The sequence below is a fragment of the Staurois parvus genome, unplaced genomic scaffold, assembly GCF_062004578.1.
Source record: "Staurois parvus isolate SC_StPar_1 unplaced genomic scaffold, SC_StPar_1.0 ptg000525l, whole genome shotgun sequence".
In the NCBI taxonomy this organism is placed as follows: domain Eukaryota; kingdom Metazoa; phylum Chordata; class Amphibia; order Anura; family Ranidae; genus Staurois; species Staurois parvus.
In genome coordinates this window covers 1,586,435-1,601,825 of record NW_028318321.1, presented here as the reverse complement: position 1 = coordinate 1,601,825, position 15,391 = coordinate 1,586,435, and the positions used below count along the sequence as shown (strand labels likewise).

At 41.0% G+C, this 15,391-nt stretch overlaps 1 protein-coding gene across 5 annotated transcripts in view; it reads left to right on the top strand.

Moving 5' to 3' along the window:
• SH3PXD2A (SH3 and PX domains 2A) overlaps nucleotides 1-15,391 on the top strand; it is a 433,998-nt gene that overhangs the window by 297,343 nt on the left and 121,264 nt on the right. For all 5 annotated transcript variants that reach the window (XM_089690260.1, XM_089690261.1, XM_089690259.1 and 2 more), the window contains one exon: nucleotides 4,043-4,174. In XM_089690260.1, coding sequence (XP_089546386.1) covers nucleotides 4,043-4,174 — 132 coding nt within the window. The remainder of the gene's footprint in view (nucleotides 1-4,042; nucleotides 4,175-15,391) is intronic.

The window sequence follows — 15,391 nt, the reverse complement described above, 5'->3', positions numbered from 1 at the left end:
ACGCACTTCCGGGGCGGACGCCATCTTGCTGCACCCAAATTGAACTACCCATGCAGATACACCCAGAACATGAGGTTCTGAAATGCCATACTTGGATTTCTGTATTTTTATCAAGTTTAATAAAAGTTATTACACTATGGGAGGTTTTGCCTATGTTTTTTGAGATACTGACTCATACCATATGCGTTTACCTGGCGAGGATTCTGCTACTTATATGCACATCCCAGAGAGTGAGATCGCTGAGGGGAGAGATATCCAGGAGTAGAGGAAACCTATACATGGAGGATCTGGTTTAGTGATCCAAAAGTGTTTTGACCCCCTGCGGGTCGAAGCAAGGAGGTGAGCGGCCAATTCGGCTTTTGACGGATACCCTTCTGTGATTACTCACGTACACCATCCACATGCACGAGCATCATTTGTTTATTTGAATATACAGTGCTGTAGTGCCACATTTGGACTTTTTTTCAATGTTTTTTCACTTAAATTTGTAGTCATGCGTTTTGCATGATATAGGTTCACTATTGTTTTTAATATTGATTGTGTTTGGTTTGCGTATGCATTGATTTGTGTATGGAAACACTTTATAATTTTTTGGGATTTGGATAATTTGTTTTTACATGTTTATGCACTTTTATGTGTTTTTTGATTCTTAATTTTGGACATATCACCTATTAGTCTGATTTGGGCTATAAATATTTGTTTGTTTGATTTGTTTACACCATCACTTTGGATCCTAATTTTGGATGTATGCACAATTATACCATACGATTAGTATTGGTTAATATCTGAGATTACCATCTTTTAAGTGGTATAACATTCACCGTGTACACTTTGGATCCATTGAGGATCAGTTCACTTATAATTATAGATCTCTGGAGGATCAGGTCACTATTTGTGTGTCTGTTGCACATTGTGTTATTTTATATACAGTGGGGATCGAAAGTTTGGGCACCCCAGCTAAAAATTTGTATTAATGTGCATAAAGAAGCCAAGGAAAGATGGAAAAATCTCCAAAAGGCATCCAGTTACAGATTAGACATTCTTATAATATGTCAACAAAAGTTAGATTTTATTTCCATCATTTACACTTTCAAAATAACAGAAAACAAAAAAATGGCGTCTGCAAAAGTTTGGGCACCCTGCAGAATGTATAGCATGCACTGCCCCCTTTGCCAAGCTGAGACCTGCCAGTGACATGGATTGTTCTCAATCATCATCTGGGAAGACCAGGTGATGTCAATCTCAAAGGTTTTAAATGCCCAGACTCATCTGACCTTGCCACAACAATCAGCACCATGCGTTCTTCTAAGCAGTTGTCTAGAAAACTGAAACTGAAAATAGTTGACGCTCACAAAGCTGGAGAAGGCTATAAGAAGATAGCAAAGCATTTTCAGATGTCAATATCCTCTGTTCAGAATGTAATTAAGAAATGGCAGTCATCAGGAACAGTGGAAGTTAAAGCAAGATCTGGAAGACCAAGAAAAATATCAGACAGAACAGCTCGCAGAATTGTGAGAAAAACAATTCAAAACCCACATTTGACTGCACGATCCCTCCAGAAAGATCTGGCAGACACTGGAGTTGTGGTACACTATTCCACTATAAAGAGATACTTGTGCAAATATGGTCTTCATGGAAGAGTCATCAGAAGAAAACCTCTTCTACGTCCTCACCACAAAAATCATCGTTTGAACTTTGCAAATGAACATATAGACAAGCCTGATGCATTTTGGAAACAAGTTCTGTGGACCGATGAGGTTAAAATTGAACTTTTTGGCCGGAATGAGCAAAGGTACGTTTGGAGAAGAAGGGGCACAGAATTTAATGAAAAGAACCTCTGTCCAACTGTTAAGCATGGGGTTGGATCAATCATGCTTTGGGGTTGTGTTGCAGCCAGTGGCACAGGGAAAATCTCACGAGTAGAAGGAAAAATGGATTCAATAAAATTTCAGCAAATTTTGGATGGTAACTTGATGCCATCTGTGAAAAAGCTGAAGTTAAAGAGAAGATGGCTTCTACAAATGGATAATGATCCTAAACTCACCTCGAAATCCACGGGGGATTACATCAAGAGGCGTAAACTGAAGGTTTTGCCATGGCCTTCACAATCTCCTGACCTCAACATAATTGAAAATCTATGGATAGACCTTAAAAGAGCAGTGCGTGACAGACAGCCCAGAAATCTCAAAGAACTGGAAGACTTTTGTAAGGAAGAATGGGCAAAGATACCTCAAACAAGAATTGAAAGACTCTTGGCTGGCTACAAAAAGCGTTTACAACCTGTGATACTTGCCAAAGGGGGCAGTACAAGATATTAACTCTGCAGGGTGCCCAAACTTTTGCAGACGCCATTTTTTTGTTTTCTGTTATTTTGAAAGTGTAAATGATGGAAATAAAATCTAACTTTTGTTGACATATTATAAGAATGTCTAATCTGTAATTTGATGCCTTTTGGAGATTTTTCCATCTTTCCTTGGCTTCTTTATGCACATTAATACAAATTTTTAGCTGGGGTGCCCAAACTTTCGATCCCCACTGTATATATATATATATATATATATATATATATATATCATTTCATTTATGTGTATAATTTTATTTAGTATCAGTATTATTATCATCAGAGTAGCACTGCATCACTTCCTTATTTCAGAAGCCATTGTCTCCCGCTGCTGTCAATCACAGCAAGTGAGCTAAAGAGAAGAGCGATGGGGCAGGACTGAACCATGGCTCTGTGTGTGAATAGACACATGCAGCAGCGGGTGCCCCCATAGCAAGCTGCTTGCTATGGGGACACCCAACAGGAGGGAGGGGCCAGGAGCACCAGTGGGGGACCCGAGAAGAGGAGGATCCGGGCTGCTCTGTGCAAAACCACAGCACACAGCAGGTAAGTATACACATGTTTGTAATTTTTTTCTTTTTAAACAATCAGCCTTTAGAATCACTTTAATTAACCCTTTTTTGTATCTGCCTGAAGTTCAGCTGTAACGATTTTGCAACAGATATAAAACTGCAATAATTGGTGTTTTTTCAGCTTTATATTAAAATATGTAAAACAGAAGTATGTGATAGACGTGTTACATTTTAATGTGTACCTATTACAAATAAAACAAACTGCAAGACTCAGTAATCATTTATCAGACTGAATACACACTCAGAATCCTAGAGTCCAAAGAGCTTGTTTTTATTTGATTTGATTTATTCTTTATAATTAGTAGTTTAAATATATCACACCCGGTTTTATCCTATTATTTCTCCAAATAAGAACAAAACCGTCTGTCTACTGAGTAACACAGTCCTAAGTGTTCATTTTGAACTAAAGGGGTTAATGTGACTGAAATGTGAAGAACTTCTGCAATATATCTATATATATGGAAAATCCTCTTAGAAAGAATCTGGCGCTGTGACTTACGTCTGCTAGTTGAAGTAAACATTATGCAGCCCTTCTCCTCCTCCTCTTTTCTCTCTATCCTTCCCCCTCCTCCTGCTTGTTCCCTCCTTCCCTCCCTCCTTACTCAACTTTACTCATGTGTTTCTGTTTAAGAACTCCAGTGCAAATGAATATGATTGGCGTCTACAGTCCCTTCTTGACTTCCAGCTGGAGTCATAGGAGAAAGCGTTTTTCCTCACTCTGCAGAGCTGTTTACCTTCTTTATTAGTTTACATGGGGTTCTCGTTGCTATTTTACTCTTTCTATAGTTCTTTTTCATCCTAAATCCTTGCCTGCCATAAAGATTTGAAGGCTGTAAAAGAACCAGCTCCAACATGCGGCCGTATGACTAATCCACACCCGGCTTTCTCCTACTTTCTTTTTTTCTTGCTACTTCTTTCGGCAAATGTTCCTCATTGCTGGTTTTTCGAGGGCCAGAAAGGGATACCTCTATATGGCAAGCCCTTTGGACCAGTTCTTCGAGCCAAGATTGCATTCTGATTGGCTAAGATCTGCAGACAATTTGGCCTATCATGAATCGTATGGACGCAGGTCGTTCTCGCGGAGCGATGGCTGGAAGTTGGCTCACTGCTTGCTTTTTCCCTTCCCCAGGTGCTGACGGAAATTCAGAACCCATGATCCTGGAACAATACGTAGTTGTGTCCAACTATGAGAAGCAAGAAATTTCTGAAATAAGTCTGAAAGCGGGAGAGTTGGTGGACGTGATAGAGAAAAATGAAAGTGGTAAGGTTTCTTTCATTTATTTATTCCTTTTATTTATTTATGAGAACATCTCTTTTAATACTTGTAAACATTTTGTTTCAATGACCCCCTCCCATCCACAAAGCTGTACATTAGCTGCATCTGGTACTGAACTTGGCTCCAGAGGTAAAACGTTTCTCAGTTAACTTGGGCTGTGAGCCAAAAATATTGCCTTGCCCTGTAAGAATGTCTCCTATTGCTTATTTATGTATAAATGAAGCTGCATCGCGTTTGTCACAAAAGGGTCAAAGTTAGGATGTCTACATGAGTATCGACTGCCAGGACAAAGCATTTTCCTGTCGCAGGGTTAGAGCTATAGCACATGGGCCCATTGCAGACCTTCAGTTGTGGAGGAACTACAGGTTCTACTGTGCCAGGCCCTAATGGCACATATATTTATTCACAACAAGACAACAGCGGGCAACCCTCATCTTTTTCTACACTGATTACAATATGCAAGCTCAATATTATGTCACTTCAGTATGCAATCCATGTTGGTCCAGCTGGTAGGGCACATTTCAACTTGTAGTTCAGAAGCTTGAGGCCTGCAGGATTCCAAGCTGATTGCTGGATACTGGAGCAAAGGAAGGCCCACACTAACCAACTTTGTTGTCCCTATTTTGTAACCTGCAATAATGAAGTCTGTTTGCTGTATACTAGATAGTTATTCTTCACTGTGTTACCTTGCATTGCAAGCTCACATTGCTAGACCTGTCATTTTTGCATATTGGATGTAATTTTCATGCAGCCAGAAGGGACAACTGGTATTTGTGATACACGTAGCAGCTGCAGTTCCTACTCACTAGCCTGCTTTTTCCATTACCGATTGGGGGTAAGTGATATAAGTAACAGCCTCTCTGATTGGCTACTATTGTGTATGTCTAACCATAGTTACATAAGCGAACACAACAGCGCTTCTGGAAGTGTCTTTAGTTAATAGTATATATATGTTTACATTGAGATTGTTTATTTGTCTTTTTCAGTGTAGCATGTGTCCTGTGCCATGCACTGTACATTTTGCAGGCTGCTTTGTTAGGACATGTTGCTCAGTATCACTGTGCATGTTGCAGGCATTCGTCCAGAACTCCTGCAAATGTGGCAGTCTGTCTGGGAGATTGTTTCAGTGTTCAGTTTTTCTTTCCTGTGGTTAGGATGGAAGCAGTGGGTGGAGAGCTGAATTCAGAGTGTCAGCAAACGTTTTAGCTAGCTGGTTTAGAGGGAAAAAAAACGTTGGAAGAAAGATTTGGCAAGTTGTTCTGTACTCCAAAAGCCAGTATTAACTGAAATGCCATTGCCATTATGAAGGTCTTGGTTTGTTCCTTGCTGTCTTGTATGAAATTACAGTTTCACTTGGATTGTAAAAGTGACTTGAATATTGTATTGTATAAGCTGCATACTTGGTACAATACATCCCAGTCTTATGACACAACTTGCATAGTTCATGTCTGATGACAGTCATGCATAGCTTATTTCTTGCATGTTGAGTCTTGGGTCTTGTATTCTGATTTTAAAGAAATACGAGTTTTTGGCTATTTCAGCTGATCAACTTGTTTGCTTTTTGTTTAACCACAGTTTAAATGATGATTGATTGTTACCATGGCCAATTTTATGCACTCTATATAATACTTTGTTGTGTAATATCAATACTGAAATGTATTGTATTCAGTTGCATGGAACTTTTATTGGAATTTACATTCTCTTTTGTTAGAAATTGTATTTTTAAGTATTTCTAGGAATTTTAAATGAACAGCAGGAGTGCCATGGCCAGCTCCTCAGTGTGAACAGCAGGGTTGGCATGGCCAGCTCTTCAGTGAGATAAAATGTGCTTTGTATAAGGAAATTTATGTGACACCTTGGCCAAGGTATTGGGTGAAGCTGACCTTAGGCACAATTACTATAGACCTTAATATGTGCCATATGTGTGATTGGACACCAATCAGCTGATTTCAGCCAAAATCATTGGTTGAAACCAGCTGCCAAACTAATGCTGTGTCCGATCACAGAGCAGGTCGGGCTGGGACGCATGTCCACCCCAATCCTGAAAGTTCATTACGTCACCTGGCCTACATGTGCTGTAGGTGGACAGCAAGTGGTAAAATGTATCTAAACCCATGAAAAAATTGGAATATATTGCAGCTTACCAGTTCATAGATATGGTGGCTGTCTAAGTTTCCATTTTCAGGCTTTTATTCAGCTTTATTTTCATCTTATGATCCTGCCAGTAACACACTTCCTGTCACAGGGTGACAACGCTCACTGGATCTATGGAGGAGCAACATTGATACCATAGGACAGGAAGTGTGTTAGAGCTACAGAACCCTTTCTTTCTCCTCATCTCCTTAGCATAGGAAGTAGGTGTTCTGTAGTCCACAGGGAGAGCTGGGAACAGTGCTAACTGATGAAGAGTGCCACTCAGGCAAAGAGCACAGAAACTATTAGCTTACAAAATGTCTGGCAGGATCGAAAGGTATATTTTGCACCTATCAAACAGATAAAACAAAATTAATTCAATGTTATATTTAATAGACCAAAGGGGAGCAAATGAGAAGTTCATTGTTAGAGTTTACATATTCCTAGGTGAAAGAAAATCAATGAAAAAGATTTGGATGGAAACATACCTATAGTTTTTGGACTTTAAGAAAAAAAGAGTTCTTTCTTTCACTATAATAAAAGTAAGCATCCTTTTTTGCATCTTTTATCAATTTGTACTTTCTCATAGGTACTCATTTTACAGATACAGAGGGTAAAATAAGTATTGAACACGTCACCATTCTTCTCAGTAAATATATTTCTAAAGGTGCTATTGATCTGATATTTTCACCACATGTCAGTAACAACCCATGGAATCCATACATACTAAGAAACCAAAATAAGTTCAGAATTTAAGTAATGTGTAATAAAATGGCATTACACAAGGAAAAAGTATTGAACACGCCAACAGAAATTTATTTAATACTTTGTACAAAATCCTTTGTTGGTAATGACAGCTTCAAGAGGCCTCCTGTACGGAGAAATGCATGCATTTCTCCGGTGTGATTTTGGCCCAATCTTCCACAGTCTTCAAATCTTGAAGGTTCCATGGGCTCTACTATAAACTCTGTTCTGTAGTTCTTTCCATAGATTTTCTGTTGGAATCAAGTTTCGCGATTTGGCTGGGTATTCTAGCAGCTTTATTTTCTTTCTTTGAAACCAGTTGAGAGTTTCCTTGGCTTCGTGTTTGGGATCATTGTCTTGCTGAAATGTCTACCCTTGTTTCAACGTCATCATCCTGATGGAAGACAGCACATGAAGTTTGCCAGTACTATATGCTGAAAAACAGCCCCACACCATGATGTTCCTACCTCCAAACTTCACTGTTGGGATGGTGTTTTTGGGGTGATGTGCAGTGCCATTTGACCTCCAAACATGATGTGCATTATGGCATCCAAAGAGTTCAATTTTGGACTCATCGGACCAGACTATATTCTCCCAGTATTTCACAGACTTGTCTAATTGTTGTGCCGCAAACTTTCAATACTTATTTATCTGCTGTATGCTGAGCTGTTGTGAGAGCAAAGGATACTGAGGTGTGCTATTGTAATTTAGTTCTAGTCCTCTGTCTGTTTTTTTTTATTGCTGCTTGGTGACCACTGTCTTTTTGTATATAGAGTGATGTGAAATCTACATTTTCGAGTTGTCACAGAACAGAAGGCAAAGGGAAATTCTCCCATTGGGAAACCTGTTACGGCTCCGTTGCTTTGGGGAGCTCTCTTGTTACTTTCTAATGTATCTCTGTGACAAAAAGTAAAGGGAATGTTTCCTGATAGGACACAGACAGAACAAGACCAGCGGCTTTAAAGTGATATTAAAGGCATATTGCCCCCTTAACAGCTATGCCTCCTGGCTCTTTAAGGGTTTTCTGATGCTGGGAGGCGGGGTTTATGATCATGTGATTGCCATGATTGGCTCTCACAGTGGTCACAGGATCAGAAAGCTCCCAAACACAAGTAGCAATCAGGAGCTTTCTGTTAGGTGCCAGTAACTGTGCTGGGAGTGCGCAAGGCGTTCGCTCTCTGCACAACTTTGTATACATTTTGGTACATGCAGCCTCTGGGCATTACGGCCCACTCGCTGAGAGGGCGCATATATACGTCAAGGAGTTTAACCACTTGCCTACAGGGCACTTATACCCCCTTCCTGCCAGGCCAATTGCCAGCTTTCAGAGCTGTTGCACTTTGAATGACAATTGTGCGGTCATGCAACACTGTACCCATATGAAATTTTTGTCATTTTTTTGTGACAGAGCTTTATTTTGGTGGTATTTAATCACCTCCTGGGTTTTTTATTTTTTCTTAAACAAACCAAAAACCTCTAAAAATTTTGAAAAAAAAAAGTTTTTTCTTAGTTTTTGTTATAAAATTTTGTAAATAGGTGATTTTTCTCCTTCACTGATGTGCGCTAATGGGGCTGCAGTGATGGCCACTGATAGGCTGCACTGATGGACACTGATAGGTGACACTGATGGGCACTGATGAGGAGGCACTGGTAGGTGGCACTGATGGGCATTGACAGGCATCACTGATGGGCACTGAAAGGGAGCACTCATATAAGGCACTGATAGGCGGCACTGACTGGCACTGTTAGGTGGCACTGACTGGCACTGTTAGGCAGCACTGATACACACTGATAGGCGGCACTGACTGGCACTGATAGGAGGCACTGACTGGCACCGATAGGTGGCACTGATGGGTGACACTGAAAGGCAGCTCAGATGGGCACTGATATCAGGCATTGATGTGGCACTGAAATGTGGCACTGATGTGGCATGGATGAGCACTGTGAGCTGGCACTGATGTACACTGACAGGTGGCACTGCTGGGGCTACACAGATCATCAGGGCACACTGATCATCAGTGCTCTGATGATCTGTGTACATGTCCCCTCCGAGGAATGCCGATTACCGACTCTACTCTCCTCGCGAGCTGTCAGCGTGACAGCTCGTGGGGAGAGAAATGCTGATAACCAGCATTTCCCTGTTTACATGTGATCAGCTGTGATTGGACACAACTGATCACATGACCAAGCCGACATCTTTGGCTCTATCCGTGGATCGGTGATCCGCTGTGTCCGAGGGACACAGCGCACCGCCTATTGCCGCGCTCCGGGAGCCGCTCATGCGCGGTTAGAATGGGAGGACGTCATATGACTTCCTCCCAGAACGAGAGAACCACCTTGCGTCCGTCATATTACTATATGGCGGGCGGGAGGAGGTTAAAAAAATATATATACTTTTGTGCTCTGTGCAGTGGTTTTGCACAGAGCAGCCCCTATTATCCTCTTCTCGGGTCCCCTCCCAGTGCTACTGGACCCTCCCTCCCTGTAGAGTGCCCCAGAGCAAGCCACTTGCTATGTGGGCACCCGAGCAGGCTCGCTCCTGAGCCGCTGTTGTGCGTGTCCATTCACACACAGAGAACAGCTTGGCCCCACCCTCTCCTCATTGGCTCACTGGCTGTGATTGACAGTAGCAGGAGCCAATGGCTCCCACCACTATCTCAGCCAATGAGGAGGGAGAGACCCAGAAGAGCCGCTGGTCAAGATGGGGCCCAAATAAGTATTAGGACAGGCTGGGAGAGCTGCTGCACATAGGTTTTTGTTTTTTTTTACCTTCATGCATAGAATGCATGAAGGCAGAAAACCTTGAGACTTTACAACCACTTTAAAGCAGAGTTCCACTCAAAAGTGGAAGCTCCGCTTATTTGCCTCCTCCCCCCCTCCACTACCATATTTGGCACCCTTTGGGGGGGAGCGAGTACCTGGTTTTGAGAGGTACCCGCTCCAACTTCCGGCTCTGCTCACCACAGCGAAGTGAGCCAGAAGTTGACTAAGTTGAGCAGGGGAAGGTTGCTGCGTAAGTGCAACCACAGGGGCTTGAGTATAAATGCATTGATTAGTTGTATGGTTTAGCAGGCCCTCCACAGTGAACATTAGCTAGAGTCTGAAAAGTAAACCAACAAGACAATTACTTCTATATATGGTATGTTAGTAGAAGTATAGAATTGGTTAGTCTAAACAAGAGTAGCCAACAAATTGTATTTTTTCTCTGCTAATTGTCTAGTTAATCCAGAAATGGCTTAATTCTGTCTATTTTTTTTTTTCATGCTGCAAAGTTTTTCCAGATTTATAGTGTGAGATTTCTTTGTTGAGAGGGCCCATTCTTATGTTTATGCCGTACATCTAGTCACAGGGTTATTGACTCTGCAGCAGTCACCAGATTTTAAAGACTGTGACGTTGAAAATTCCAGATGGCAAACTGTCTTTATTTGTAGATTGAGTAACTTTAGCCTTTGGGTAAAACTTTGGTTACCTCCACAGCATCAGCGTGAAATATAGTAGTTCACCTGGTGGACATGCATCTCCTGTTGCCAATTGTGAAATCGATGGAGGGAAAGAGATTGTCTGATGAACCTCACAGAGCCTGACTGGCACAATAACAGTTATTGACAATTCCCCATCTTTGTGAATGTAAAAATAACACAGAAATCTTTATTTTAAAATAGATGAGTTATAAAGATATGACCTTAGGACATTATTCCCTCTAGTCCTAGACAGTTAAACTCTATGATTTTCAAGATGCCAAAACACTAAAATAATCATAGCTACATTCATGTGTATTGTGTTTGTATACATTGAGAAAAAAAAAACAAACACTTGAAGTGGAGTAAAAAACGAAACATCTTTTTCCTAAAATTCTTTTAGTTTCTCATAAAGGATGTACAGTGCCTTGAAAAAGTATTCATACCCCTTGAAAATTTCCACATTTTGTCATGTTACGTCCAAAAACGTAAATTTATTTTATTAGGATTTTATCTGATAGACCAACACAAAGTGGCACACAATTGTTAAGTGGAAGGAAAATGATAAATGGTTTTCAAAATTTTTTACAAATACATATCTGAAAAGTATGGCATGTGTTTGTATTCAGCCCCCCTGAGCCAATACTTTGTAGAACCACCTTTCGCTGCATTTACAGCTGCAAGTCTTTTTTGGAATGTCTCTACCAGCTTTGCACATCTAGAGAGTGAAATGTTTGCCCATTCTTCTTTGAAAAATAGCTCAAGCTCTGTCATATTGGATGGAGAGCGTCTGAACAGCAATTTTCAAGTCTTGCCACAGATTCTCAATTGGATTTAGGTCTGGACTTTGACTGGGCCATTCTAACACATGAATATGCTTTGATCTTAACCATTCCATTGTAGCTCTGGCTGTATGTTTAGGGTCATTGTCCTGCTGGAAGGTGAACCTCCGCCCCAATCTCAAGTCTTTTGCAGACTCTAACAGGTTTTCTTCTAAGATTGGCCTGTATTTGGCTCTATCCATCTTCCCACCAACTCTGACCAGCTTCCCTGTCGCTGCTGAAGAAAATAATGCCCACAACACAATGCTGCCACCACCATGTTTCACAGTGATGTGCAGTGTTAGTTTTCAGCCACACATAGCATTTTGCTTTTAGCCCAAAAAGTTCAGTTTTGGTCTCATCTGACCAGAGCACCTTCTTCCACATGTTTGCGGAGTCCACCACATGGCTTCTCGCAAACTGTAAATGGGACTTATGGCTTTCTTTAAACAATGGCTTTCTTCTTGCCACTCTTCCATAAAGGCCAGATTTGTGGCAGGCACGACTAATAGTTGTCCTGTGGAGAGATTCTCCCACCTGAGCTGTTGATCTCTGCAGCTCCTCCAGAGTTACCATGGGCCTCTTGGCTGTTTCTCTGATTAATGCTCTCCTTTCCTGGCCTGTCAGTTTAGGTGGACAGCCATGTCTTGGTAGGTTTGCAGTTGTGCCATACTCTTTCCATTTTCAGATGATGGATTGAACAGTGCTCCGTGAGATGTTCAAAGCTTGGGTTATTTTTTTATAACTTAACCCTGACCTGCCTGGTGTGTTCCTTGTCCTCCAAGATGCTGTTTGTTCACTAATGTTCTCTAACAAACCTATGAGGGCTTCACAGATCAGCTGTATTTATGTTGAGATTAAATTACACACAGGTGGACTCTATTTACTAATTAGGTGACTTTTGAAGGCAATTAGTTCCACTAAATTTTAGTTAGGGGTATCAGAGTAAAGGGAGCTGAATACAAATGCATGCCACACTCAGATATTTACTTGTAAAAGTTTTGAAAAACATTTATCATTTTCCTTCCACTTCATAATTATGTGCCACTTTCTGTTGGTCTATCTCATAAAGTCCCAATAAAATACATTTAGGTTTTTGGTTGACAAAATGTGGAAAATTTCAAGGGGTATGAATACTTTTACAAGGCACTGTATAATGCTTATGAAAAGGAACTGCCATGTTTGATTTGTTTGCATTCCCTTGCTGAGAAGGGTTCATTGCACTGTAATACATCTCTTGCTTTTCAGCCTAAAAACACAGAAATTACTTATAACATTAGTTTATATCCCTAAAATGATATTAAACCCTGTTGTAAGCATTTTCAGCTGATTTAATCCTTATGTAGCTTCTTTATCCTTTAATTCAGTTTATGCTGTGCTATGGCTGCTACTCTGTTTACCTGTTTCATAGTGACTTCTTTCTCTGGCAGAGTCCTATGAAGCAACCCTTACATGCAGGGAATAGAGTTGTGTCTCTCTCTATGCTGTGTGCAGCAATAGAAGCACACAGCCATGTAGCCTAGAAGCCTCCCTCCCTCTCTTCCTCACACCCCCTTCTTCAGGCTCCCATGCTGACTTCAGACTGCACTGTTAACTCTTTCCTGTTAAGACGAGAAATTCAGGAAAGCAGCACTGAAGGAGCATGAGCCAACAGTATTTGAAGCTCTAAACTGCAAATGTTTGGGTAAGAATGTTAACACATAGTTTACTGGAGAATGTTTAGTTTGCTGTGTTCAAAGTGTTAAGTTAAAAAGGGTTTAGCTACACACACAGCTTTCTGCTTGAATCCTAATGATGTCTTTTTTTGGTGATGTAGACTTTTAGTTGTTTTGTCTGGTCTAGTATACAAGTTACATGTGGTTGGGCAGGTAATTTGTTGTTTTCTCCGAGACTCAAAAAGAAAAAAAAAAAGAAGCTTGTTGTCTTAGTACAGTCTAAAAATGTCTGCATGCCAGCATTTTGCAATAATCATGTGTTTTATTACATACTTTCTGCTTAACCCAAACAGGAGGGCATAAGGCATAAATTAAGAGCATGTCTTTTTTTTGTTATGTTTCTCGGTAGAGAACATGTTGATTACCTTGAATGTTTATAATTGTAGACATTGAGGAGGATTTACTAAAGCTGCTTCACTCAGAATCTGGTGTAACTGTGCATGGTAGCCAATCAGCTTCTAACCTCAGCTTGCGCAATGAAGCTTTAGCAATAAAACCTTGAAGCTGATTGGTTTCCGAGCAGAAGTACACAAGATTCTGAGTGAACCAGCTTTAGTAAATAAACCCCATTGAGTCCCATCCATCTCTTTTGAAGAGTTATCATAAGCTACAGCAGCTGCTCAGCTCATTAGCAGGTTCTGTCAGCCTGGCTCTGGGGAGCTTGAATTGTCCCGCCAGGTTCAGAAAGACACACATAACAGTTTGCCATGTATTACACTTATGTCATGAATAGGTTCAGTGGCTAAACTGACCCTGTGCATATTGTCTGCCAAAAGGTAGAAAGTGAAATGTTATATTAAATTTTATTACATTAAGAGAGAAGTGGGGGTTTCTTTTTTTTCCCCACTTATACTTACCTAGGTGGGTGCAGCATCGGTCCTCCGCCGGCTCTAAGTGTGAGAAATCAGCGATCACATGACTGCTGATCGCAGAGTTCTCACAGCCACTGAGTAGAGAGCAGTGACTGTCAGTCAGTCTCAGCAGGCCAATGCCATCTTCATCTGCTTGTGTTTTGCTAATCACCAGTTTTCTCCTAACACCCACTTCTTTTATGTTTCTTTTACACTGGAAAGTTGGCCCAGGCTGGCAACACTTTACGGGGATGTACAGCATGCTCCCTGTTATGGCGTCACAAAACAAATTTAGCTATAACAGCAAGCTGGCAATAGGCACAAAACCGTTAAGTACAGGACAGACTTTTTCCCGCAGTCAGCCAGTAAAATGGGCTGGAGAAAACCCCATTATTCTTGGTCATTTACCAATTCTCCTGGTAGTTGATGTTGTAAAACGTATTGTCTAAATGGAAATATTGCAGAATGAGAAACAGAAGAAAACAATCCTGCTTTCATAAGATGCTGGCTCTGTCCGCTATGAAAAAAGCTTCTCCATAGTGTTTACCCTGGAACATTCTGCTCTGCGTCCTTTTTTATTTTGACAACTTCTAAGTAACATTTTGCAAGTCCTTGAATACACTTAATGGAGATGAAATAATATGTAGGAGTAACTAACACTTTTCCAGTGTTGGAGAGCACTGTAAAGCCTTATGTCCTCGATTTGTTTTCATTTTCACCTGCATCATTTCTTCCTTTTAGGGGGTCTATGCTTTTGATTGTTCTTTATGTTAAATCCTGCAACAAAAATGTCAGTTGGCTGAAGATGACATCTAAAGTGCCTTTTAACATCACTCTAATGCCTAGTACACACGATCAGAAAATTGGACAAAAAAATACAGCTTTCAAACAAGCGTACGATAATCTGATCATTAGTACACTGCTTTCGAGAGCCGACCATGACAGTCCATGCTAAATTATCTGAAGGAACAAACATGAAAATGTTTTCTTGCACGATACCAGAGCGTATGATTTTCATGTAGTCAGTACAGTATTCGTCTGAAAAAAATTGTAAGACCAATTACAATACAATACATTACATCACTTCAGAAGTTGTATTCTGTCATACAAGAGTTTTTCGTAACTTTAGTAGCCTCTTAATGAGGATCATTCGGCCAATATTCTTATCGTGTATAATTCATAAAGAGCAAACAAATTTAAAGCGGAGTTCCCAAAAGTGGAAGCTCCGCTTGTTTGCCTCCTCCCCCCCTCCACTGCCATATTTGGAGGGATGGGTGGAGGGGGGTTCCCACTTCCAGCTCAGTTCGTCGCAGTGAAGTGAGCCGGAGGTTCGGCCCCCCTCCATCCTCTTGCAGTCTCCTGGGATCCTTCACAGGTCCCAGGAGATTGCCAGACCAATCAGGATGCGCAGCGTGACTCTCACATGTACAGTGGGAATCCGGCTCTGATGCCGTAAGCTGTCACAGCCTGGTGCCCACAG